Here is a 25,416-nt window from a genome sequence, read left to right as displayed (position 1 = left end):
AATACTTGATTTTGTTCGAGTGGTGCCACTGACCATCACTACCTACAACAATATCTACTGCCACATAGCAATTACTTCTACAGTTTCTTAAATACCAGGGGCGGTCGGGTAGCTAAGTGGTTAAGCGTTCGCTCATCACGCCGAAGACCCGGGTTCGAATCCCGACATGGGTACAATGTGTGAAGCCCATTTCAGGTGTCCCCTGTCGTGATATTGCTGGAATATCGCTAAAAGTGGCGTAAAACCATACTCACTCACTCACTCACTCTAAAATACCACATGAAGATATCCCATTTGTGGTATCCCATTCATTCAGGCCATTGACCGGCTGTTCCAGAGTAGAAAGGAGAGAAGGAGATTAAGCTTCTGAAACGGCTAACTGCAGTAGATTGCTTCCTTTAAGCAGATAGCAGGGATAGGCTGCCAATTCTAGCTCTATGAAATACTATACTTTCAGAGGTAAAAGAATTGATGAGAGTAAGAATGATAGTGGTCTGTCATTTGTGTTCATTTGGGAGGGAAGCCTGAAGTGATGCAGGTCTCAGACGTTTACCGCTTTGGTGAAACCCACGAGCACGGGTATGGTGCTGACAAACCTAGAAACATAATCGGGCAAATAGGTTTTTGAACCAGCAATCACATGTTTCTGGCGTGCCTAAGGGATAAAATTCTGCACAGCGAATTGCAGCACCTTAGATAACTGGGCAACCCGTGCGCCCATAAATATAGGGTTGTTTATGAAAGTAGTATGACTGTAGTAGGAGTACATGCATGTTCACAGGAAATAAGATGAACATATGAGGATGTGACAAGGGTCATAATGATAATGCTTGTGACATCAGTATTTTCGTTGAGAATTGTGATTAATATGTTCCATTGTTCCTCTGTTGTTTCCGGCGCAGGTCACAACACTGAGGACAGGCAAGATGTACGAGACACCTATAAGCCTGCAGAATTGCTGCGTCGATTTTATCTGTGATAATCTGACAGCTTTGTGTGATGTCCAGACCAGTCTTGATACGAATCAGACAAAGTACTCATTCAAGGATGCAGATGCCTATTTCCATAGCAACTTGTCTGAGCAGCTGATGGCTTCACTATGTGACAAGGGACGCCTGAATGACGAAACCCTGGCTCTGTTTGACCCGAATGTCACAACATTGAGGCGCGTTAGCATCAAAGATGCACAAGTGACTACAAAAGGTTTACGAGTGTTCAAATCACATCGAATCTCAGAACTGGAGATAACTGGTCTAAAAAGTGTAACTGTGAATGACATCTTCAGCTGCTTGGGTGAATGGACGCTTTCAAATCTACGGGTACTTAATGTCAGCAACTCGACCTTTCTAAACAGTGCAAAGTTTTGTGTTGTTGTTTCATTATCAAAACTGAGAAATCTTCAAAGTTTAAACGTCAGTCATACAGAGTTCAATAAGCACGGACTTGAGATTATAGCAGAGGATTTGCCTGGTCTTGAGAGTATCGACATCTCGGGGACGGCAATTAATGACGTCTCCCCACTCCGGAAGTGCAAGGACCGCCTTAAGTCACTGTCTATGTACAATCTACAGGTAAGAACTGTTCACATTAGGAATGACTTCAAGAATATTTCAGGAAGTGATTCATGATAAGTGTGCATAAGTATAGGGATCGGCTGTCAATGTTTTGCCCTGTGTATCCAGGTCTTAGTATTGGCTCCAGTGAAAATGACTTCTAAAAACTATTTTGTTATTTATATTATATACTCACCGCCAAAAGAAATGCAAACCATAGAAACATAGAGAAGGATGTACGTTAAGAAGAGATGTTTCCAATGTGTAGCAATTAACAACAAAGCTGTAAGAGTATCTTATCACGATATGCTGCACAGGATTTCCAACTTAACACACTAATCCTGCATGAGAAAAATGTTGCATCGTGCGTCATGGATCTATGACGTCACATGTGATGAGTTCATGAGTGTCGGTTCACACGTTTGTTTGTGCATCAACTCATTCTAATATCTCGTGAATATGAGTAATTCTTCATATATTAACCAACATGTATGGTGTTCGCGTTTCTTTTGTTGGTGAGTGTATGTTCTTCTTTATTTCGGATACTCATATGTCAGATTAAAAATGCTTACCATGTTGACGATCAAACCTTTTTGTTATTTGGATCATGGATGTGTGAGGCCCTGGTTTACTTTTCATTCTCTATTTGAAGAAGTCTGCTTTTAAACATGTGAAATCTTAGTAGAAATTATAATAACCTTTATGAACATATTGATGGGGGAGGATCTGGCCTGATGTTCAAGTTTTATAATGACTCTGATACATGTGACTTGTGGTTGCCAGGTGACGAACACGGAGGACCTGGTGACGGTGTTGTGTGAGCTAACGCAGCTCATGCATCTGGACATCTCCAGCGACAGCTCACAGTCTTTCATCAGTATTTATCCGCCCAAGTTTCAGATTACCTCCCTTCTTGAGAGGACCTTGAGTCACCCCAACTTGACGTCGCTGGACATCTCCGGGCGGGATGATGTTGGTGAAGACCTACTCAAGTAAGAAACCATAACAGCTGTCCAAACCTTCCTGTTGATTGGTCAGGCTTCAGAATTATAGGGCCCCTTTTGCTAATTAATGATGTTCAACTTAACTTACTTGCCCACCGACCCATCCTTCCACCCCTTTCCCTCTTATATAGGTACAGCCTGACTTCCAGAAACTTCTCAAATGATGAAGACTGTCATGTTTGTCAATAACCAAGGGATGTAACTCTAATCACACCTCATGTTCCAACCTGGTCTCGACAGCACTTGACATTTTATGAGCTTTCAGTCGTTTGTTGCCACTGATAATCATTACAAATAATTACATTAAGTAATACGTTACCACTGTTATACCGAGGCTGTTGTCTCCCACAACTGCTGCTATAGCGAAATCTACCACAGAGATCTCAATTACCTCATGCAGCACGTGCGTAGCCACCCAGCTGCCATGTGACACCCTTCACTCTTGTCTCCTTCGTCTGCTTAGCAAGACGTGTTTTCTCCTGCTGAAGCGTTCCTTGAAGATTTGGTGATATTTATTATAGTTTATTCTCTAATAAACTGTGCTTTTATGGGGCGTTGCGGTAGCTACGCTTGGTTATAATTTTCCCGCCCTTTTTTCTATATACTTGCGGGGTTCGCGTATGCACGTTGTGTTTTACATTTCCCCTGTTCTTGTATGTTTTGGGGGTTAACATCACTTATTTCTTTAATAAAAGTTATATGTGTATGTTATATGTTCACATTGCTCGTTTATTTTCTTGTGAAAATGTTCGTTTGTGAATCATTGTGGTGCGTGCGTTGTAACCATGTTTTGTTCTTTGTTTATAGCAAACAATCAATGTCTGACATGGATATGTCCCCAGTATCCACCCCCTCTACCCCTGCTCCTCGGAGTTGTGGGGTGTGCAGAAAGTTTTTGTCGTCCCGGGATCCCCACGATCGTTGCCCGGGGTGCAGGGTTCCTTGCGGGGACACCCGGTGCATCCTGTGCGAAGGTCTGGGGCCTGCGGAGTTTGAGCGGTACCGGCTGTACGTACAGTCCGTCTCCACCCCTGTGGTGGCCGGTTCGTCCGGTCGGGGTCCCCGTGCGGGTACCACCTCCTCGGCTGCGGCGGATCCCCTTGCGGCCCTCGGGCTGTCTGGGGATTCCGTCGCCGCTTTGTTGTCGAAACTTGTGGTCTCCAAGCTGGCGGCCTTATCGCAAGATAGGCCGCTGGCTGTTCCGTCCCCGGCCTCTTCGGTGGCCTCGGGGTCGGACGCGGGGTCCACCGGTAAAGCGGCGGATCTCTTGGCGGCCCGTGTGCTGTCCTGGGATTCCGTCGCTGCATTACTTGCATAACTTGTGGACTCCAAGCTGGCGGCCTTATCTCAGGATAGGCCGCTGGCTGTTCCGTCCCCGGCCACTTCGGTGGCCGCGGGGTCCACCGGTACGGCGGCGGCTCCCGTGGTCACCGGTCCTTCCCCCGAACCGTTGCTCCCGCTATCGGTTTAGGACCGCGTGGCCATGGTTTATGACCTCTTTGAGGACATGCCCCGGCCGGTACTGCGGGGAATCCACGACTGTGGGTTCCTCCGAGGTATACGATGAGTCTTCCGACACGGCTTTCCCCGCATCAACCTTGCTGCGCGGTTTCAAGCCTTCCTTGGAGAACGCCTTCGCGGCGGCCTCCGGTCGGGGTCTCCCGTTGCCTCCGACGTCGTGGAGAAAGGGTTTCTTCCCGGTACATGACCTTGCCTTTCCCGAGGCTGGTCCTACCGCGGAGGCCCATGTTGAGCGGTTGGGTGTCCGTGCCCCACCGGCTGCTACGGTAACGCAAGCTACCTTGCACCAGCTGGACGCCCTCGCTCGGCACTCCATGTCTCACGGAGACACTTACTTGGCTGCAGCGGCCCGTCTGGTCGAAGGTTCTCCCACGGACCGTGACCAGCGCATTTACAACTGCCTGCTCAGTTTAAATGCTTCCCTGGAGTACGTTGCCGAGGACTCTCGGCACACACTTGCTCTTGTTGGGTCCCTGCATAGGCGCCTGGGTGCCGCTCCTAACCGGAGCGCGCCCCAGGCTGCTGCGGCCGGTAGGTCTAAGGGGTCGGGTTCTTCTTCCTCTGGGAAGTAGCCCCGCCCTGAGGGCTCCGATATGGGCAATCAGCTGCCCTTTCACGGGAAGACGGGGAACTGGGGGAAGCCCAAGTCGTCGACGGACGGCAAGGGCCCCTCCAGGTGACTCTCATTGGAGGGGTTCGTATGCCGACAGCGCCAACTTTGGTTGGCCCTTAGGCGAACCCGAGTCACTTGGCCCTGGACAGTTGCGCCTGCCGCAACCTGTCAGGGCCCCCTCTCCTTCCCCAGTGGGAGCCAGACTCCAGACTTACTGGGAGAATTGGAAACAAGTGTTTGACGACCCGTGGGTGGTCAACACGATTCGGTACGGCTATCGGCTTGATCTCAAAGCGAATCCGCCGCTCACCGTTGCCCCGTTGGCAGGTTTCGATTCGGAAACCGATCTTCCCATCCTCGCCGATGCCATCGGCAGGTTGGTGGAGAAGGGGCAGTACGGGAGTTAGCTCTACCAGAAATAACACCGGGGTTTTACTCCTGGATATTTCTCGTTCCCAAGTAGGACAGTGCCGAACTCAGAATGATTCACACGTCCGCTCCCTGGCTGTTCACCCGGTTAACCACCCCCATAGTGGGGTTCCTCCACAGGAGGGGTGTCCGGTACTTCGCGTACCTGGACGACTCGCTAGTAGCAAATCGAATGACGGACACCCTGTCACGCCATCTCGTTTTCGCACGTCGGCTCGTGGAGCAATTTGGGTGGATTATCAATCTCCCCAAGAGCGAGTTAACCCCTTCTCAGAACTTGCTGTTCATCGGAGGTCGGTTCAACACGGTGTCCCATCGCCTCTTTGTCCCCCCAGACCGGTGGCACAAAATTCAGGCGATGATTGCCAAAGTCTTAGCGGTGCAACAGACTGTTCACTTTTGGGAACAGCTGTTAGGGCTACTTGTATCAGCCCAGGACTGCACCGCACGGGGTCGTCTCCAACTCCGCCCGCTGCAACGGTTTTTAATCCAGTTGTTAGCAACGGAGGTGAACAGTGCGACCGTCGCCCTCCCGGATCGGCTCCGCCCGCATCTGGAGTGGTGGACGGTTCCCTTACATTGTCTTCTCAGGAGTCTCTATGCCACCCTACCGGGCCACGTTGACCCTGTATACAGACGCCTCTCTAGTGGGCTGAGGCGCCCATCTAAAGGGGGAGGTGAGCTCGGGGCTGTGGTGCGTAGACGAACTAGGTCTTCACATCACTTGTCTCGAGTTCAAGGCAGTGATCAACGCAGTCAATCACTGGAAGCATCGTCTCGTCGACGCCCGGCTCATGCTGGCAACCGACAACACGACGGTAGTGTCCTATGTGAACAAACTGGGGGAACCCACAGTCACTCGCTACTCGATCTCACGTTCGAGTTTTACGCTCTGGTGGACAGTGTCCCGTGCCAGATACGCGCCCGTCACATCCCAGGTGTGCGGAACGTACTGGCCGATGCTCTATCGAGGCCTCAGGATCCGAGCCCCACAGAGTGGATGCTGAACCCAGTAGTGTTTCAGTGGCTGTGCGAACGTTTGGGTCGTCCGATGGTCGACCTGTTCGCAACGCGGTTCAACAATCAACTCCCGTTGTTTGTATCACCAGTCCCGGACCCGAGGGCCATCGATCACGATGCTCTCGCGTTAGACTGGACGGGCTTGGACGCTTATGCTTACCCGCCGACAGCGTTGATACCACACATTCTAAGCCGGCTCCGAGGAGTTCGCTGTCGAATGTTACTGATCGCGCCCATGTGGCCGAACTGATCGTGGTACCCCGACTTGCTGACCCAGGTCACGCAGTCGCCACTTCCACTGCCTGTGAGACCGGATCTCTTGATCCACCCTCACACCCGTCAGCTTCATCCAAACGCAGGGCAGTTCAATCTGCACGTGTGGATGTTGTCACCGAGCGTCTGAGGAGTAAAGTTTTTTCTCGCCGGGCGTCTCGGGCATACGTTAGTATGCATCGTGATTCTACCCAGAAGGTGTATAATACACGTTGGGTTATTTTCACGAAGTGGTGTTGTAAACATCACATTCATTCGCCAGATAAGGTATCTGTGCAGGATATTGCTCGTTTCATGTCTCACTTGCGAGAGACCCGGAAACTCTCCGGGGGTTCCATTGCCAACTATGTCTCGTCCGTTGCTACGGTACGGGGCGTTGCTATGGGTACCAGTCTCTCCAAAGAGCCGGTGATACGGGGTATTATCAAGGGTTTCAAACAGCACGATCTTAAGGAGGGCCGCCTTCGGGCACCGGCCTGGGATCTTTCCCTAGTGTTGCAATCACTTACGGAAGCTCCGTATGAACCCTTGCATAGTGCTTCGTTCCGGCATGTGACTTGGAAAACAGCATTTCTTCTCTCCTTTGCCACGGCGGCACGTGTCTCCGAAATTCATGCACTCGATGTCGCCAAGGTACGATTCGATAGGGGTGACGAAGGAGCGGTCCGCCTGGGCCTGCTCATGGGCTTCGTCGCCAAGAATCAGAGAGTCGGGCAAACGGAGAGAGAATTCACTGTAAGATCACTCAAAGAAATCTTACATCCTGCTGATACTGAGGACAGAGCGCTGTGTCCGGTTAGGGCCCTTAAGTATTATCTTCAGGCTTCGAATGAACGTAGACAAGGGCGTGACCGTCTGTTCATATCGTGTAACCCTAATCGCACGGTTGACATAACTCGCAACTCGATTGCGTTGTGGCTTCGTTCTGTCATCAATCTGGCGTACTGGTTTCGGGGGTTACCGGTAGCGGGGTCAAACCCGCACGAGATCAGGGCGCTAGCGGCAACATTTGCCCTACACTCGAATATCTCTGTTCGCAGAATATTACGGGGTTGTTACTGGCGTTCTGACTCGGTTTTTGCCAATCATTACCTCAAACAGGTCGCTGATGCCGTCGTGGAGAGTGTGCACCGTCTTGGCCCGCGGATCGCTGCGCAAGCGGGCACCTAAGGGGTGTGCCCAGCGCAATTCCGAACTCCTCAGGCGTCTGACCTTGCACGGTGGTCAATCTGGGTCGACTCCAATGTTCCCACTGCCGTGGGTACAGGAGTTGGGGTCCCGCAAACCAGCGCACTCACACCACAGGTGAGGGCGGCTTTTTGTGTGCTTTGTCCTTATTTGTATTTTGACAATTATGTATTTAATTGTCTGTCGTGTATCCCAACCTTGTGATGCATGCTTACAAATACTGGAATTAGGTCACGCGCCTAATGCATACTTTAAGTAGGCTTGCTCTGGGATATACGGTCTGAATGAAATTAATTTCCCTCTTTTCGACTGTTTAACCTGATCTAAGATTAAGCTCACGCGGATACAGTGTTCTCATCCGCTGCGGCGATGAAATACCTATCCAGTGGGGCCGTTTGGAGTCACCAATCATTTTGGCAATGACGATTGAGCCTTACGGTATGCGCTTGACAGTGCTTTGGTATTCCTATAGGGTAACGCCTAGCTAGGTGCATGCGCATCGAGTGCTTCCGCCTTGGTGTTTACTTCCGCTGGTCGGAAGGAACGCTAGCAGTCAGGATTCGGGTTGTAGGTGCTCCCCACCGCCTACTGTGGTAGTCAGCCTCGGTATAACAGTGGTAACGTATTACTTAATGTAATTTGTAGAATTTTCCTATTCGGAATATTCTATAAGTAATACGTTACCACTGGGCTGCTGCCCGCCCGTCCGTCCCCCGAGCACTTGCTCTCGCAGGAGACAAGAGTGAAGGGTGTCACATGGCAGCTGGGTGGCTACACACGTGCTGCATGAGGTAATTGAGATCTCTGTGGTAGATTTCGCTATAGCAGCAGTTGTGGGAGGCAACAGCCTCGGTATAACAGTGGTAACGTATTACTTATAGAATATTCCGAATAGGAAAATTCTACAAAACTTAAAACAATCTCTACTGTCATGTAGATTGTAACCATGGTAACATGTTTTTGTCTGCAGGAAGTACTTGAGTCATCACCAACGACTTCGTTTCCTTGGCCTGGCTCTCATCAAGGCCTGTCAATACTCCATGTTCATCGACGAATGCCCCGAATATCGAGATGACATTGTGGTGTGTGATCAACTCACTTTTTTCAGGAATTTATGTAGGATTCCAAACTAAGTACCCCAGGCTGGCAAATTGGGAAAAATCATTATTTTGTTCAAATTGGGGATTTTGTTTAAGGTTCTTATGTTACTAGATACTGAAGAAGTTTAATATTGCATTCACTGTAGCAATGTAAAACTAAGCATCGAAGCCTCTTCCACTTATTGGTCCTGTTGTCAGTGAAATACAAGTCACCTCTACAATGCCATGGCATTAGTTATAGCTTTATTAACATGTATGGGGAAATTATAAATTCCAATTTGGGAATTCTTACTGACATTTGCTGCAGTTTGGGGTCTGTTATTGGTATCTGAGCAAGTCTAGATACATGCCTGATTTCAGCAGATGCTTCCTTGTGGTTTCGGGAAATTATAAACCAGTGAGTGAGTGAGTTTGGTTTTACGCCTCTTTTAGCAATATTCCAACAATATCACGGCGGGGGACACCAGAAATGGGCTTCACACATTGTACCCATGTCGGGAATCGAACCCGGGTCTTCGGCGTGACGAGCGAACGCTTTAACCAGTAGGCTACCCGACCGCCCCTATAAACCAACTGGTTGTGATGTGTGATGTAGGTCGGTAAAGAATATATATATATATAATTGTTTATTTGGCATGTAAATGATATAGATATTAAAGATGTAACATTAATCATTGTTGATCGAAAATGTAATTGAAATGATTTCATTTCCTAAAATGCACAATGGAGGACACAGTGGAAACCAAGTTAGATGGTAATGTTAACTGTGGGATGTTGTGATGGTGTTGCTAATGAGTGTCTTGACACACCTGATACAGGTGACAGGCGAGGCTAACGAGAAGCAGATCGTGGAGGCCCTGCGGAGGTACTCTGTGCGAGCCGTCTATGTACAGAGAGCCCTGTTCAAACTCTTCAGTTTCTCCCAGACCTGGCTTGAACCCCGGAAAGACATAATCAAGGTACGTCCCCTCTCCTTGTTTACGATGATGTATGAGGCCATATTTAGTTTATCGATATACATAAGCATCCAAAGGATCTAGATTTTGTTTCTTTCTTCCAATAAGAAATTTTATGAACTGAGGGAGAAAATATTAAGCAAATTTCTTTTAGGATTTCAAACTAAGTGACAACTTTGTCATCCATCAACTTCTAAGAAATGCCTTGATTTCCTTGTGATATTGACATCTTTTAATCATGTGCAAGGGAAAAAGGGGGTGTCATCAGGGATATATAAGGTTGTGTCATCAGGGATATATAAGGGTGTGTCATCAGGGATATATAAGGGTGTGTCATCAGGGATATATAAGGGTGTGTCATCAGGGATATATAAGGGTGTGTCATCAGGGATATATAAGGGGGTGTCATCAGGGATATATAAGGTTGTGTCATCAGGGATATATAAGGGTGTGTCATCAGGGATATATAAGGGTGTGTCATCAGGGATATATAAGGGTCGGTCATCAGGGATATATAAGGGTGTGTCAGAGATATATAAGGGTGTGTCAGGGATATATAAAGGTGTGTCAGGGATATATAAGGGTGTGTCAAGGATATATAAGGGTGTGTCATCAGGGATATATAAGGGTGTGTCATCAGGGATATATAAGGGTGTGTCATCAGGGATAGATAAGGGTGTATCAAGGATATTAAAGGGTGGGCCATCAGGGATATATAAGGGTGTGTCAGGGATAAGGGTGTGTCAGGGATATATAGGGGCATGACATCTAGGAGTTTTAACTTAGCGCATGTATTACAACATGTACCAGTCTGAAAAGTTGTTTCAGACTTTGGAGATAATATATCCTGTGACATTGTCTGTGTTATTGTCATGCCAGGTTGTACTGCCGTCGATGAAGAGCCACCCGAAACAGCTCGGTGTCCAGATGGCCGCCACAGCGTGTCTGTACAACCTCACCAAGTCGGAACTCGGCTCCAAGCTCCATCCGGGCTGCCTCAAGTGTGTGGTTGATCTCACGCTTACGGCCATGGAGAACTTCCCTAATCATCAACAGGTGGGAAAACTCATTGCATTGTTGTGTCGCCATCACAGGGCCATCATATCATGAGCTCTGCTAGATGGGGTTCCTGGTTGGAGTTGGTCCTCAGCAACGTACACGGCCACTTAATGGATGGGGTTGTTAGGATGGCTGACTGGGTTGATGAGCTTCTCACTGTACCCTCACAACATCGAGCACTGCTGATAACATCTATGACTGTATTTGTTTGGTTCAGATTATTTTGATCTTGATTATTAATAGGGTGCTGTCATAAAGCTGCAATATTGCTGAGTGATTCATCAGACAAACATAGGATCAAGTCAATGTATGTATTGCTGCCCTACCCTTACCTTGTTTCTACGTATTGTATTGACTCTGAGACTTTAGCTGAACTCATTGACCTTCTTCATTTTTTTGTCTTCAGCTTCAGAAGAATGCCCTCCTGACTCTTTGCAGCGATCGCATCCTTCAAGACGTGGTGAGTACAGTGTTGCCTTGACAATGTACCATCAGTGCCATTTGTACTGTCAATTCCATTGGTAGTATCGTTAGCATCAGTGTCACCAGTATCATCAGTGTTATCAGTATTATCAATATTATCAGTATCATCAGTATCATCAGTATTATCAGTATCATCAGTGTCACCAGTATCATCAGTATTATCAGTATTATTAATATCATCAGTATTATCAGTATTATCAGTATCATCAGTATTATCAGTATCATCAGTATCATCAGTGTCACCAGTATCATCAGTATTATCAGTATTATCAGTATTATCAGTATCATCAGTATTATCAGTATTATCAGTGTCACCAGTATCATCAGTATTATCAGTATCATCATTATCATCAGTATTATCAGTATTATCAGTATTATCAGTATCATCAGTATCATCAGTATCATCAGTGTCACCAGTATTATCAGTATTATCAGTATTATCAGTATCATCAGTATTATCAGTATTATCAGTATCATCAGTATGATCAGTATTATCAGTATCATCAGTGTCACCAGTATCATCAGTATCATCAGTATCATCAGTGTCACCAGTATTATCAGTATCATCAGTATTATCAGTATCATCAGTATTATCAGTATTATCAGTATCATCAGTATGATCAGTATTATCAGTATTATCAGTATCATCAGTATGATCAGTATTATCAGTATCATCAGTGTCACCAGTATCATCAGTATTATCAGTATCATCAGTGTCACCAGTATCATCAGTATCATCAGTATTATCAGTATCATCAGTATCATCAGTATTTTCAGTACTAGGGGTGAAACAACACGTCGTGCGTCAAAATGATTTATTCTGTATCGATACAAGACGATACACTTGCTAAAAACCAGGAATATTTGTAAGTCAAATATCACAAAATGTTTTGTAATTAGCGTTTCACTACTAAGAATAGCAGCTGTGAACATGTGTCTATATCTAGCTTTTTCCTTTAGAACATGCTCCGAAATATTTATAGTCAATAAGTTTCCACGCAATTTGACGTAAATATGTGTATCACGATATGAATCATGTCGTATTGTTACCTATGTATCATGATTCGTATCGTATCATGATCTTGCTGTATCGATTCATCCTTAATCGGCCCCATCAGTACGACAGTACGATGTGTACCATCCATTGCATCAGTGATATCAGTGCCACTATTAGTAACGTCTGTTGCAGTAATGGTACTCAGGTGTTGATTTAGTGCTCACTATCATCATGCCACCAATAAACACTATTACGTCCTCTTGTTCAGAACTTTGACCGATTCCGATGTGCCCGGCTTGTCATGGAGTGCTTGTGTTCATTTGAAGACCCATCCATGAACCGGATGTCTGTGGCAATCTGCTCTATACTGGCAGCCAAGGTAAGGATGAGTATGTTCTTCCTACAGGGACCACCCATTTTGTACAACGGGACATACTGGACAAGCAGAGCAATACAATGCTTTGGGCTGATACTGCTATTTTGTATGTGATACGGGCGTTCTTGGTGTGATATGTGAATTGTCCTGAATCGATGTCTCTCTCAGACAGTGGGCTGTGTACCGTTTTAAACACTTTGAATATTTGGTAACATCAGCCATGAAACCTTTGAAACTAGTTTTCCATAATGATGACAAGTCTGCCATTTTTGTTACTCAACCAGTGGGCCTGAGAAGTTCGCTCAACACACGCGACGTGTTCCATACCAGCAAACAGATGTTTGTGACAGCAATAATATCATAAAAAGATCAAAATTCATTCTTTATTTGAATTGATTGTGGCATTGGTTTTGGTGAAATGTGCACAATCTAAAAGAAATTGTCATATGATGATACCGTCCCTATTTGGCGTTATTTTTAGACATTGAGGAATTCCCCTAAAGTATTTCTGTATGTCTCTGCTCTCTATTGACAACATAGTCATGTGACATACTGACGTTCATCGGGAAATGAACAACAGTCAGCTTGGTCGTGTTCACCTCAAGGGAGTTAACTGACTATAGAACTAGGCTGGAATTTCTGGGTTCGATCGTAGAGTTATGTCCTTTCTATGTACCTCGCACAGACCAGTCAGATTCCACTTCTCATATCACTTGCATTTGCTTCAAACAAAATGGCGGCGCCCAGTGAAGATGGTAGGATCGATAATCAAGATCTAAATTGTAACAAAACGGGTCTTACTTCGAAAAGTGCATCAAATCATGTGAGCACATTGATAAAAAACATGAAACGATTTGTAAGGTATCTGTTGACGCCGATCTCATTAAAATCAGATCTTAGTTTTCGCTACTGCTAAACATAGTCTGAGGACATCCCATTACAGGTCACGTCAGACCGACCTTGCACGAACTTTGACCGACCAATGGAATGGCCAATCAGAAGGCACCTTTCTCGTGCTTTACGGCACTAATTTCAAATTGGCGACTGCGCTTCGAAACATATTTTGACAAATTCTCGATTACAAATTTGAAACCTGAACAAAAGAACATTCTGGAATGGCTATTAGATGGTCTAGATTGTATGGATTCAGTCTTTAAACCCGTAACTATCGTTCGGAATATCCCGTGTTAATGTTTTCGAGGTTGTATGATTAGAAATCACATTCCGACTGGCACTTTCATGATCTGGTAAGTGACGCTCTGATTTGTCGGATGAAAGGTCGTTCTGACGTGACCCCTAATGGGATGTCTTCAGATCTTTGTTAAGCGGTAGCGAGAACTAAGGTCTGATTTTAATGAGATTGCTGTTGACGCTTAGTTGACGGTATACATGCCTTGCATATCCTGCAATCAACTGACGTCTGCACAGCAGTTTACGTCCTAGATGTTGATTTCGTTATGCGAATTTGATTAACTACAGTGGTCCCTCGCTACAACGCTACCAATGGGGTCCAAATAATTGGTGGGCGTTATAGACGATGAGCCGATGTATGCATAGACTCATTAGTCCAGCCAAAATATAACTCCGTAATTCCTGCCTAGTTCGGCAAGAGTGGAAACTGGACTTTTGTAGTCAGTTAACTCCCTTGCCTCGGGAAGATGTGTTCACCTAGGCGAGATCACTGTCAATATTGAAGAATAACCCCATTCAGGTTCAGAGATTGAGCGTATTCATGGAACGATATAATGAGAGTTGACTGTAGCTTGTCTAACTCAGGTCCCAACAACACATATCCATAGTTGTCTATTGGCTGATGTTGTTTCTTCAACTGTCAGATATCAACAGAGCAGACATCTGTCCTGGGTGCCAAATCACGCTACATGAAAAAGTTGTTGTCGCTGGTGAAGCAACGGATGGAGTCGGTGCAGATCGACATCACCCTCAAGTTCACTCTCAGCGCTCTTTGGAACCTCACAGGTCAGTCACAGGATTGTATGTTGCTGAATCACATAAAGGCAGCCATTTTCTCACTTACTCCACATGAAAGTTCTTATCAAGATTGAAATATTATATTGATTGAGTTTTATCAAATATTTTATTAGCAGTTTGTTTGATATATGATAAGTTTTGTAGTCTGTGGATGCAGCTTATTTAATATAGAATATATTGTGTCGTCAGACATGTCATGTGACATGGTGTATATTCCCAGATGAGTCTGCACCCACCTGTCACGTGTTCCTCAACGAGAGCGGTCTGGAGTTGTTCATGAAGATGCTGCAGGTGATGCACTTATCTCCCACTTTATCCGGAGCAGAGGGGTAGCCTTGTGGGTTGAGTGTTTGCTCATACAGAAAACCCGGTTTGATTCCCCTCATGGAGACCCATTGTGAAACCCATCATTCATGTCTTCATGATATTGCTGCACAACTTCTTAATGTGGCCTTAAAATTGACTAATGCTGAGATAATGCATGTACTTTTTGTGATTGATTGATTGATTGTTCAAAGTGTTTCCACTGTCGTACCAGGCATTATGGTCAATTCTTTTGACACAGTCGTCTAAAAGTTCTGCGCATGTGTTGCTTCTTAGGCATTATAGAATCCTTTGGTCCTTGGTTTCAGTCCTGTGTCAACCTGAATATGAGTCTAGGTTCGTCAGCACCATAGGTTTCACCAAAGTTGAACTCGCTTCATTTGGAACATTCCTCTCACATCAAGCTGACATGCTGTAATAGAACTGAAATACTGTTCCAAACGGCGTTCAAGTCTCTCGTCGTTTTGACAAATTGACAATCTCCATCATGGATACATTACATTTGTCTCTCTGACTGTGATGCTGCTACTGCTGCTTCAGACGCTGAATGACACGCTTGACCTGGAGAACGAGAGCAGGGTCCAAGTGGAGACCAAAATACTCGGGCTACTGGTGAGTAAGGGATTTGTCAAACAAGGGTCAGTGAGGGAGAGATTTGTCACACTGGGGTCAGGGAGGGAGAGATTTGTCACACCAGGGTCAGTGGGGAGATGTGTCACACTGGGGTCAGTGAGTGAGGGATTTGTCACACCAGGGTCAGTGGGGAGATTTGTCACACCAGGGTCAGTGGGGAGATTTGTCACACCAGGGTCAGTGGGGAGATTTGTCACACCAGGGTCAGTGAAGGGGAGACTTGTCAAACTGGGGTCAGTGAAGGGGAGACTTGTCAAACTGGGGTCAGTGAAGGGGAGACTTGTCACACCGGGGTCAGTGAAGGGGAGACTTGTCAAACTGGGGTCAGTGAAGGGGAGACTTGTCAAACTGGGGTCAGTGAAGGGGAGACTTGTCACACTGGGGTCAGGGAGGGGAGATGTGTCACACTGGGGTCAGTGAAGGGGTGACTTGTCAAACTGGGGTCAGGGAGGGGAGATTTGTCACACTGGGGTCGGGGAGGGGAGACTTGTCACACTGGGGATAGGGAGGGGGTGATCATTGATACTGGGGTCAGGGAGGAGGAGGTCTTGGCACTGGTAGCTTCTGTGTATTCTTTGAGGATGGGGAAGGTCATGGCACCTGCTTCTCTTAAAGGAGGGGCGCTGGTGTGCTCTTGAAGGAGGGGGACAGAGTGTGTACCATAGTGTGAGTGTTATCAGCTGAGTGTTATTGTGCTTCAGAACAACATTGCCGAGGTGAAGAACCTGCGACAGTCCCTGATGAGAGAGGACTTCATCATGCTGGTCAAGTAAGTAGCTGTTTGTTGTCTACAATGCCAACAATGCATAAAAGTAACAGGGACATCCATTGGTCAAAGGTGGTGAAATGCTGTGCAGAGTTACATCCCTTAGCCATGCTAGGATCTGCTGATCATTTGAATCCCAGATTGTTGGTGTGTCAACACCATGCTCTTCTCAACCAAGCTCATCCACTCTCGCCACATTGCTGAGCCTAATTTCAATTGGTTATTATGATTTTATTTTATGTTTGCTTTATCATGTTTATTTATCAGATCTTAGCAGTTTGTATTCCGAAGAACCAATGGTAGAATATGTGATATTTCCATGAGTAATTGTGTGGTTTCTTGTTCTTCCAGACGGTTGCTGCACACCGAGTTTATTGATGTGAGTTACTTTGCGGCGGGGATCGTAGCTCACCTGGCTAGTGATGGGGAGGAGTCCTGGCTGCTGGCCGGCACCCCTCGGGAGGATATCCTGGAGGACCTGGTATGTCTGACCCTCAGATTGAACAAGATGGACATTTCAAAAGAGTGGCATGTTAAGAGTTCCTTAAATGTAGCAGTTAACTGTCTGCTCCCGCATTGTGCTTAGTTCCCTTACTTCTTTCAATCAGTATGTAGTAAGTCATAATGAACTCAAAGGGACCACTTATTTTAGTTTGTCATAACCGTAGTTTGTATAACTGTAGTTTGTTATAACCGTAGTTTGTTATAACTGTAGTTTGTTATAACCGTAGTTTGTATAACTGTAGTTTGTTATAACCGTAGTTTGTATAACTGTAGTTTGTTATAACCGTAGTTCGTTATAACTGTAGTTTGCTATAACCATAGTTTGTTATAACTAGTTTGCTATAACCGTAGTTCGTTATAACTGTAGTTTGCTATAACCGAAGTTCGTTATAACTGTAGTTTGCTATAACCATAGTTCGTTATAACTGTAGTTTGCTATAACCGTAGTTCGTTATAACTGTAGTTTGCTATAACCGTAGATCGTTATAACTGTAGTTTGCTATAACCGTAGTTCGTTATAACTGTAGTTTGCTATAACCGTAGTTCGTTATAACTGTAGTTCGTTATAACCATAGTTCGTTATAACCGTAGTTCGTTATAACCGTAGTTCGTTATAACTGTAGTTTGCTATAACCGTAGTTCGTTATAACTGTAGTTTGCTATAACCCTAGTTCGTTATAACTGTAGTTTGCTATAACCGTAGTTCGTTATAACTGTAGTTCGTTATAACCATAGTTCGTTATAACTGTAGTTTGCTATAACCGTAGTTCGTTATAACTGTAGTTTGCTATAACCGTAGTTCGTTATAACTGTAGTTTGCTATAACCGTAGTTTGTTATAACTGTAGTTCGTTATAACCATAGTTCGTTATAACTGTAGTTTGCTATAACCGTAGTTCGTTATAACTGTAGTTTGCTATAACCGTAGTTCGTTATAACTGTAGTTTGCTATAACCGTAGTTCGTTATAACTGTAGTTCGTTATAACCATTATACAGCATATATACAGCAAATGCCAGGCCAAAAAAACAGTATGTTATATCCGTCAGTTCGTTATAAGCGTGTTCGTTATTAGCGAAGTTTACTGTATATGAAACTATAGAGATACATGCATGGATAAGGAATGAGTTTGATTTGTTAGATTAAGTGGTTATCTGTTTATGAGTGTCCAGAGGTTACATTGTTCAAGTCCTGTGAAGAACTGGGTAGAGAATAGGTCTTCAACAACTCATGCTTGCCATCAGAGCTGACGGTCGGGATTGGGTGGTCAGGCTCTCTGACTTGGTTGATGCTCATGATGTCAGTCACTGGATTGTCTGGTCCAGACTCAATTATTTACAGACTGCCGTCATATAGCTGGAATATTGCTATGTGCGGCGTTAAACAAACAAACAAACAATATTATTAGGGTTAGTCAATGTCACACTTGAAACAATACTTTTACACAATAATTTGAATGAAACAGCTGTGAACAAATTATTAAAGACCGCCTTCTTACAGTTGGAATATGGCCAAATGCGGCGTTAAACAGCAAACAAACTACGTTGTTCAGCCAGTGTTGTGTTTGTGTTTCAGGCTGCAGTTGTTCGGAGATGGCAGCAGCCGCAGAGTGAAATGGTGGCCTACAGGTCAGTGACTTTTTCACCACAGTGGCGTTGTTTATAAACATGATGCAGAAAGAATGCATTTTTAGTCTGTGTTCTATTTGATAGTTGTGAAAACAAACCTCAATCCATGGCATTCATTGCTCTTCCTGTGTGTAAGGGAAATTCTACACAGGCCATAGGCTAAACAGTCTCTACATGTCACAAGATGATGCAGTGCAATACTGACAGAAACTAGTCTGTGTTATGAACTTAGGGGGCTACTTTGTACCACCTGTCATACTGGTAAAATCAAGATCCAGGGGCTGTGAGAATTTTTGTTGTTGTAATGAAATCAAGTTGATATGCATCTTCAATAGTTTTATGATTTTTGTATTTGACGATGTTGTTTTTCTTTTAGGTCATTTAACCCTTTCTTCCCACTGCTGGACTGTCATGATGCCCCCTCAGTGCAGCTCTGGGCCGTATGGGCCATCAACCATGTCTGTACCAAGAATGGTAAGTCAGCTTTGGGTGTATGGGCCATTAACCATGTCTGTACCAAGAATGGTAAGTCAGCTTTGGGTGTATGGGCCATCAATCATGTCTGTACCAAGAATGGTAAGTCAGCTTTGGGTGTATGGGCCATCAACCATGTTTGTACCAAGAATGGTAAGTCAGCTTTGGGTGTATGGGCCATCAATCATGTCTGTACCAAGAATGGTAAGTCAGCTCTGGGCCGTATGGGCCATCAACCATGTCTGTACCAAGAATGGTAAGTCAGCTTTGGGTGTATGGGCCATTAACCATGTCTGTACCAAGAATGGTAAGTCAGCTTTATGTGTATGGGCCATCAATCATGTCTGTACCAAGAATTATGTGGTTCTTGTTGTCAATGTTGTATTCATATATATGAGTATAAATTGACTAAAATGCATATTAGGTGTGAGACAAACCTTATGGTAACCCAAGAAAGATGAGCCAGTTGGTTCCTGCAACAAATTTTGAAATCTTGCTCTCAACTTCCTGAGGCAATTTCATCAACTGACTATAAAAGTCCAGTTTTCACTGTTGCCAAACTAGGTTGGAATTTCCAGGCTCGATTGTAGCTCCATCAAATCTGCATCACTCACTCACTCACTCACTCACCGTGTGGCACTTATATAATGTGTTTTCAGGCAAGCGGTACTGCCCCCTGTTGAAGGAAGAAGGAGGCGTGGAGAAGATTCACCAGCTGGTGGTCGCCAGCACGGATCTCAATGTAGTTGGTATATCAAAAACAATCCTCAGCCTGCTGCAAGAACACGTGAAAAGTGTGTAGACCGTGCCTCCACCCTGATTCATGGCCAGACAGGACCTCCTCCGGGATGGGCTCTGCTAGGTTAGGCGAGGAATTTCAGTGCAATCAACAAAGTGAGGTGTTCAGGGATTTGAATTGACATGAACATGCTGACCAATTGTTAGAAATTCTACAGGGGCAAATGTGCCAGACACAGAAAGTTGTTGTAAAAGTTGGTATTTGTATTTTGGGTGTATCGGTATAAATCTCCTCATTGTCAGCAGGTTGTCATGGTGTGGTTGGGGATTGCACCAGCATGCCTGGACGACATGTCACTGGGAGTGGAAAAACTTTCATGTAGCTGCTTCTACATGGGTTACAAATCAGTGCCAAGTTGTATTAGAAATTGTCGACAGGTATTATGACCTGGAAGAGTTTTGAAGATGGCAGTCATTCAAGATGGCTGAGATGCGTCGTGGACGGCACTACATCGATTCCTGTCTGTGGAAGATACTGCTGCTGTGTGACCTGCGTCCTGGTGATGGAAACAAGCCACTACAATGTGTAGTTAAACTGACACGTGACACTGATGTGATTTATGGACTTCTGTAGTTTGTATTCCAACTGACATAATCAACCCTGTACATGAACTTGACATAGTTATACGCAGTACTCTATTTATTGTTTCCTGGCTGTAAGATTTTCAACTGTAAGATATGTGGAGCTGTCACTATTTTATTACTGAACATAACTCTGAGATGTACACTGGTGCCCAGTCTTGCAGAAAGGGAGACAACTGTATTAGACTGTTTGACCAACGCCGACATTTCTTTAGTGCTGTGAAGACTTGGACTTTCTTTCACTGCTTTTCGTGGTTGTTTTCTTGTTACATGTTAGATATTATTAATTATCTATTTCAGTTACCATGGTTACACACAACTTGTCAGGTTAATGAAAGTTGATCAAAGTTTTGTAGAGTGTGTTTTCTGTGCATATATTGAAAATAATTTAAGTTTCTCAATTTGAGAAAATCCAGAGTTTCTTCACATTGACGATTTCATGATGGAACTAGGAAGAACCCTGAAATGATGATAGTACACATCTTCATGGGAAATATTTCTATTACGAGCACAAAGTTACGGTACTATCAGTGATGATAGTACACATCTTCATGGGAAATATTTCTATTACGAGCACAAAGTTACGGTACTATCAGGGTATGGTACTATTAGATTTGCCATATTGTGGTCCCATATGTTGTGGTGTTTGGTACAAGTTGGAGTGGTTTATTGTAGTTTCAGTGTAAATTCTCATGAAGGGCTGTACCAGATATGTGATATTCGGAAATATAAGTCAATGTCAAGTAAGATGGTGGTATTGTTGTTCACAGTCAGGTTGTCATGTTATCCCTTAACACTCATACATCCTTGTTCCTGAAACAAAGAGTAGGTTAAATTGGACGATATCTTTAAATTAATAAACAGAAATGCTTTATCCGTGGATTCATTTGCTTGTATTTAAACAACAATTATTACCTGTCATGATATTTAGCTTCTCATAAACACATCTATGTTACTATGATACTGATTGGATGTTCAAAATGAGAAATCAGACATCTTTCTTGTTGTTATTTCAGTGGTATGTCATGATCACATTCTTTCTCATCGAATAATAATGCTTGTTACCATGGTTACATATCAGAATAACTCCTCATCAGTGATGTAACGACTGTTATCCCCCTGTTACAGTCCTTTGACTGGCTAGCCTGCTTCCCTCGGACTACACCGGCAGTGTGTCACATGGCTCCCACGTCGTATTACACAAGTTTCACATGTTTGGGTAATTATGGCGAGGAGAATATTTGAGTGAGGAGTTAGTGAGGCACATTCTTTGTTGACATATATGGCGGACAATGCCTCGTGGTGAAATGTAATCAGTGTCTCAAAGCTACCGAGCTGATGTTGTTGTTGTACAGCTGTCTCCAAAGATGCTATTGGATGAACTATGAAGTCACTTGTTATCTTTTGTAACCAGTTAAGTGGAATATTTCACAAATAAGTATTATGATTGTTTTCAATAATAGATTATAGAATGTAAAGTGTTGTTGAGTTTTGCGGACATTTTTATTCCTGAAGAGAACATATGATGAAATATTGATTCTGATGCTAGAAAAATGACATAATTGTGATGCTGATTGAGAAACTTCCCATGTTTAAAGGGGGACTTGGTTTGGGCAAATAAGCAGTCCCAGCTAGTTTCATTCAAGTGATTCACACACTACTTTGTGGATGTCAATTACAAGTCAGTGATTAGCCTGATTATACTGAGACAGTGTCAGCTTTTAACAAGGAAGTAATGTTCGACCTGTGCTTAATCAATTTAAAATCAGATCTTAGTTCTCGCTCCTGCTAAACAAAGATCTGAGAACACCCCATTACGGGTCATGTCAGACCGACCTTTCGCAAACTTTGTCCGACCAATGGAATGAGTGACAAGAAGTTGACATTAGCCAATCAGAAGGCAGCTTTCTCGTGCTTTACGTCACTAATTTCAAATTGGCGACTACGCTTCGAAACATTTTGACAAATTCTCGATTAAAAATTTGAATATTCTGGCATGGCTAATTGATGGACTACATTGTATGGATTCAGTTGCTAAGCCCGTAACTATCGTTCGGAATACCTCGGCCGTGTTAAGGTTTTCGAGGTTGCATGATTAGAAATCACATTCCGACTGTCACTTTCATGATCTGGTAAGCGTTGCTCTGATTGGTCTGAAAGGTAGTTCTGACGAGACCCCTAATGGGATGTCCTCAGATCTTTGTTTAGCGGTAGCGAGAACTAAGATCTGATTTAATGAGATTGGACCTGTGCTGAAAATGGGCAAGAGATCATGGAGTCGAGTATCCCTTTAAGTACAGCATTTAGTGGAGATTCTACATACACATCGACAGCTAGATGATGTGAGTTAAAGAGTAGGAAGGTGCAGAGGCTAATGATCATGATGATCCCTATCGATGCAGCATAAATGATGGCTTAAACCAGATGTTATGATCCCTATCGAAACAGCATCACTGATGGCGTAAACCAGATGTTATGATCCCTATCCATGCAGCATCATTGATGGTGTAAACCAGATGTTGTGATCCCTATCGAAACAGCATCACTGATGGCTTAAACCAGATGTTGTGATCCCTATCGATGCAGCATCATTCATGGCTTAAACCAGATGTTGTGATCCCTATCGATGCAGCATCATTGATGGCGTAAACCAGATGTTATGATCCCTATCGAAACAGCATCACTGATGGCTTAAACCAGATGTTATGATCCCTATCGAAACAGCATCACTGATGGCTTAAACCAGATGTTATGATCCCTATCGAAACAGCATCACTGATGGCTTAAACCAGATGTTATGATCCCTATCGAAACAGCATCATTGATGGCGTAAACCAGATGTTATGATCCCTATCGATGCAGCATCACTGATGGCTTAAACCAGATGTTATGATCCCTATCGAAACAGCATCATTGATGGCGTAAACCAGATGTTATGATCCCTATCGATGCAGCATCATTGATGGCATAAACCAGATGTTGTGATCCCTATCAATGCAGCATCATTGATGGCGTAAACAAGATGTTATGATCCCTATCGATGCAGCATCATTGATGGCTTAAACCAGATGTTGTGATCCCTATCGATGCAGCATCATTGGCGTAAACCAGATGTTATGATCCCTATCGATGCAGCATCATTGATGGCGTAAACCAGATGTTGTGATCCCTATCGATGCAGCATCATTGATGGCTTAAACCAGATGTTATGATCCCTATCGATGCAGCATCATTGATGGCTTAAACCAGATGTTGTGATCCCTATCGATGCAGCGTCATTGATGGCGTAAACCAGATGTTGTGATTCCTATTGATGCAGCATCATTGATGGCGTAAACCAGATGTTATGATCCCTATCGATGCAGCATCATTGATGGCTTAAACCAGATGTTATGATCCCTATCGATGCAGCATCACTGATGGCGTAAACCAGATGTTATGATCCCTATCGATGCAGCATCATTAATGGCTTAAACCAGATGTTGAGCACAATTGCATGTCACCTGTCACTCATCACATAATGTTCACATGGGTTGTTACCATGGTTACAGTTTGCAACTGACACTGTTACACAGTTGTATGATCCCTGTTATTTGATTCCAGTTGTCCATCTCTCCGAGCAATAACTGTTACTGGCTTCCTCCCATAATTTGTACACAATTACCAGTGTTAACATTGTACATCTCCTTGTCTTCAGTCATCCATAGGTGGAATCACCATGCGCTGTATTAACACTTCTATTCAATTTGCCTTTAGACTGGCACAAGCTGAACAGTCCTTGTCTTGCTTTGTACTTTTGGGGGCACTAATATTTCTCAGCTGACAGAGATATTGATAAAAGTGGACGAATCGTTTAAGCACAAATGAAAATATGAGTTTTTAAAAGATAATTAATGAGTCATTTAGCATTTGTTTGCAGGCACTTTGTCTCAAGCTGTGCATGGCTGAGATGCTATATAGTACTCAGATAAAAATATTTATTTCTGTGTTGTGAAATGTTTTTAACTTGATAGGAATCACTGACCACAGCTCCTGCTGTTATTAAGGTGGCAGATGTTGATACTGCTGTGCGGAGTTGCATCCCTTAGCTGCCAGGATCTGCTGACATTAAGATCCGAGTGAAACCTTGTTTTGTCGCTGTGTTGAAGGCTGGTTTAAGCGTAGGTCGTTTTCACAGTTTGTCAATTTTTCTGGCCAGTCGTTCATTTCAGGTGACTACTGTCTTGTTTTCTATATGAAATTGATGTTGACAGGAGGAAGGTGTAATTTGTTACCTATATCTTGTTGACGAGCTGTCACCACCAGCCATGGCCGGGCCAGGGGCAGGCAGAGGAATAAAAATGTTATGTATATGGCGTGTGTTTGTGTTTTAAATGAAGGTTCAAGCATATCCAAGGGGTTTAGGAGATTTCAAACCTGCATTCAAGGGAGAAAACCAAGGTGTGTCTGCTCCAATGTTGTATTCGGAGGATGAGAGTTTTAACAATATTAACCCCGTGGGGAAAGTATTTTATCCAACTTATAAACAGATTTTTGCGCTTTATAATTCGAATAACTATGTACACTTGACCGTTAACAGAAACTGGTGACCTGAACACAAGGCATGACCTGCATGCGTTGGTCAAGTGTTGAGTGTCCTGTATTCAGAAAGAGATATGACCAGCACCTTAATAGTTTCACAGTGCAACATTATTTACAGACCGCCATCATATAGCTGGAATATTGCGCAAAACAACAAACAAACAAACACAGAGCAACAGAACTTTCTTGTGACAACACACTCCCTTGCTGGTTTGAAAAACAGAGAAGTCATTGTGTAATGTTTGAATCATTCAGACGCTATAACCATTTATCATCCAAAACTGGCTCCCTCAGGAGGTATGGCTTGGGTGAGATCAAGTGATATCTACATTGTAGATATTGCTGCAATGAAATTGCATCACGATGCTTTGCAGACCATTGTTACATCCTTGGTTACCATGACGTCACAATCAAATGACATCACTAATGGCTCTGCTACTGAAGGTATTAGCTGTACTTTGTACATGAAGACACTGCTTATTACTGTCTACAAACTGAGAAAGAAGGAAGAATGATGTTGGATGATAAATAAAATCTCACCCTCGTGTCTTTTGATATCAAATATAT

At 44.1% G+C, this 25,416-nt stretch overlaps 1 protein-coding gene across 1 annotated transcript in view; it reads left to right on the top strand.

Moving 5' to 3' along the window:
* Positions 1-24,620, top strand: part of LOC124119640 (protein zyg-11 homolog B-like) — a 31,039-nt gene extending 6,419 nt beyond the window's left edge. Inside the window, exons 2-16 of the mRNA XM_046482233.2 lie at positions 903-1,571; positions 2,337-2,545; positions 8,572-8,683; positions 9,520-9,660; positions 10,537-10,713; positions 11,123-11,176; positions 12,465-12,575; positions 14,408-14,549; positions 14,782-14,852; positions 15,426-15,497; positions 16,220-16,287; positions 16,636-16,765; positions 18,362-18,414; positions 18,791-18,888; positions 19,548-24,620. Of these exons, the coding sequence (XP_046338189.1) occupies positions 927-1,571; positions 2,337-2,545; positions 8,572-8,683; positions 9,520-9,660; positions 10,537-10,713; positions 11,123-11,176; positions 12,465-12,575; positions 14,408-14,549; positions 14,782-14,852; positions 15,426-15,497; positions 16,220-16,287; positions 16,636-16,765; positions 18,362-18,414; positions 18,791-18,888; positions 19,548-19,690 (2,226 nt within the window). The 5' untranslated portion in view covers positions 903-926 and the 3' untranslated portion in view covers positions 19,691-24,620. The remainder of the gene's footprint in view (positions 1-902; positions 1,572-2,336; positions 2,546-8,571; positions 8,684-9,519; positions 9,661-10,536; positions 10,714-11,122; positions 11,177-12,464; positions 12,576-14,407; positions 14,550-14,781; positions 14,853-15,425; positions 15,498-16,219; positions 16,288-16,635; positions 16,766-18,361; positions 18,415-18,790; positions 18,889-19,547) is intronic.
* The last annotated feature ends 796 nt before the right edge of the window (positions 24,621-25,416 follow it).

The sequence above is a fragment of the Haliotis rufescens genome, unplaced genomic scaffold, assembly GCF_023055435.1.
Source record: "Haliotis rufescens isolate VD_foot unplaced genomic scaffold, xgHalRufe1.0.p SCAF_2, whole genome shotgun sequence".
In the NCBI taxonomy this organism is placed as follows: Eukaryota; Metazoa; Mollusca; class Gastropoda; order Lepetellida; family Haliotidae; genus Haliotis; species Haliotis rufescens.
Note: the sequence above shows the minus strand (reverse complement) of the source record. Positions and strands in the feature narration are given on the sequence as shown.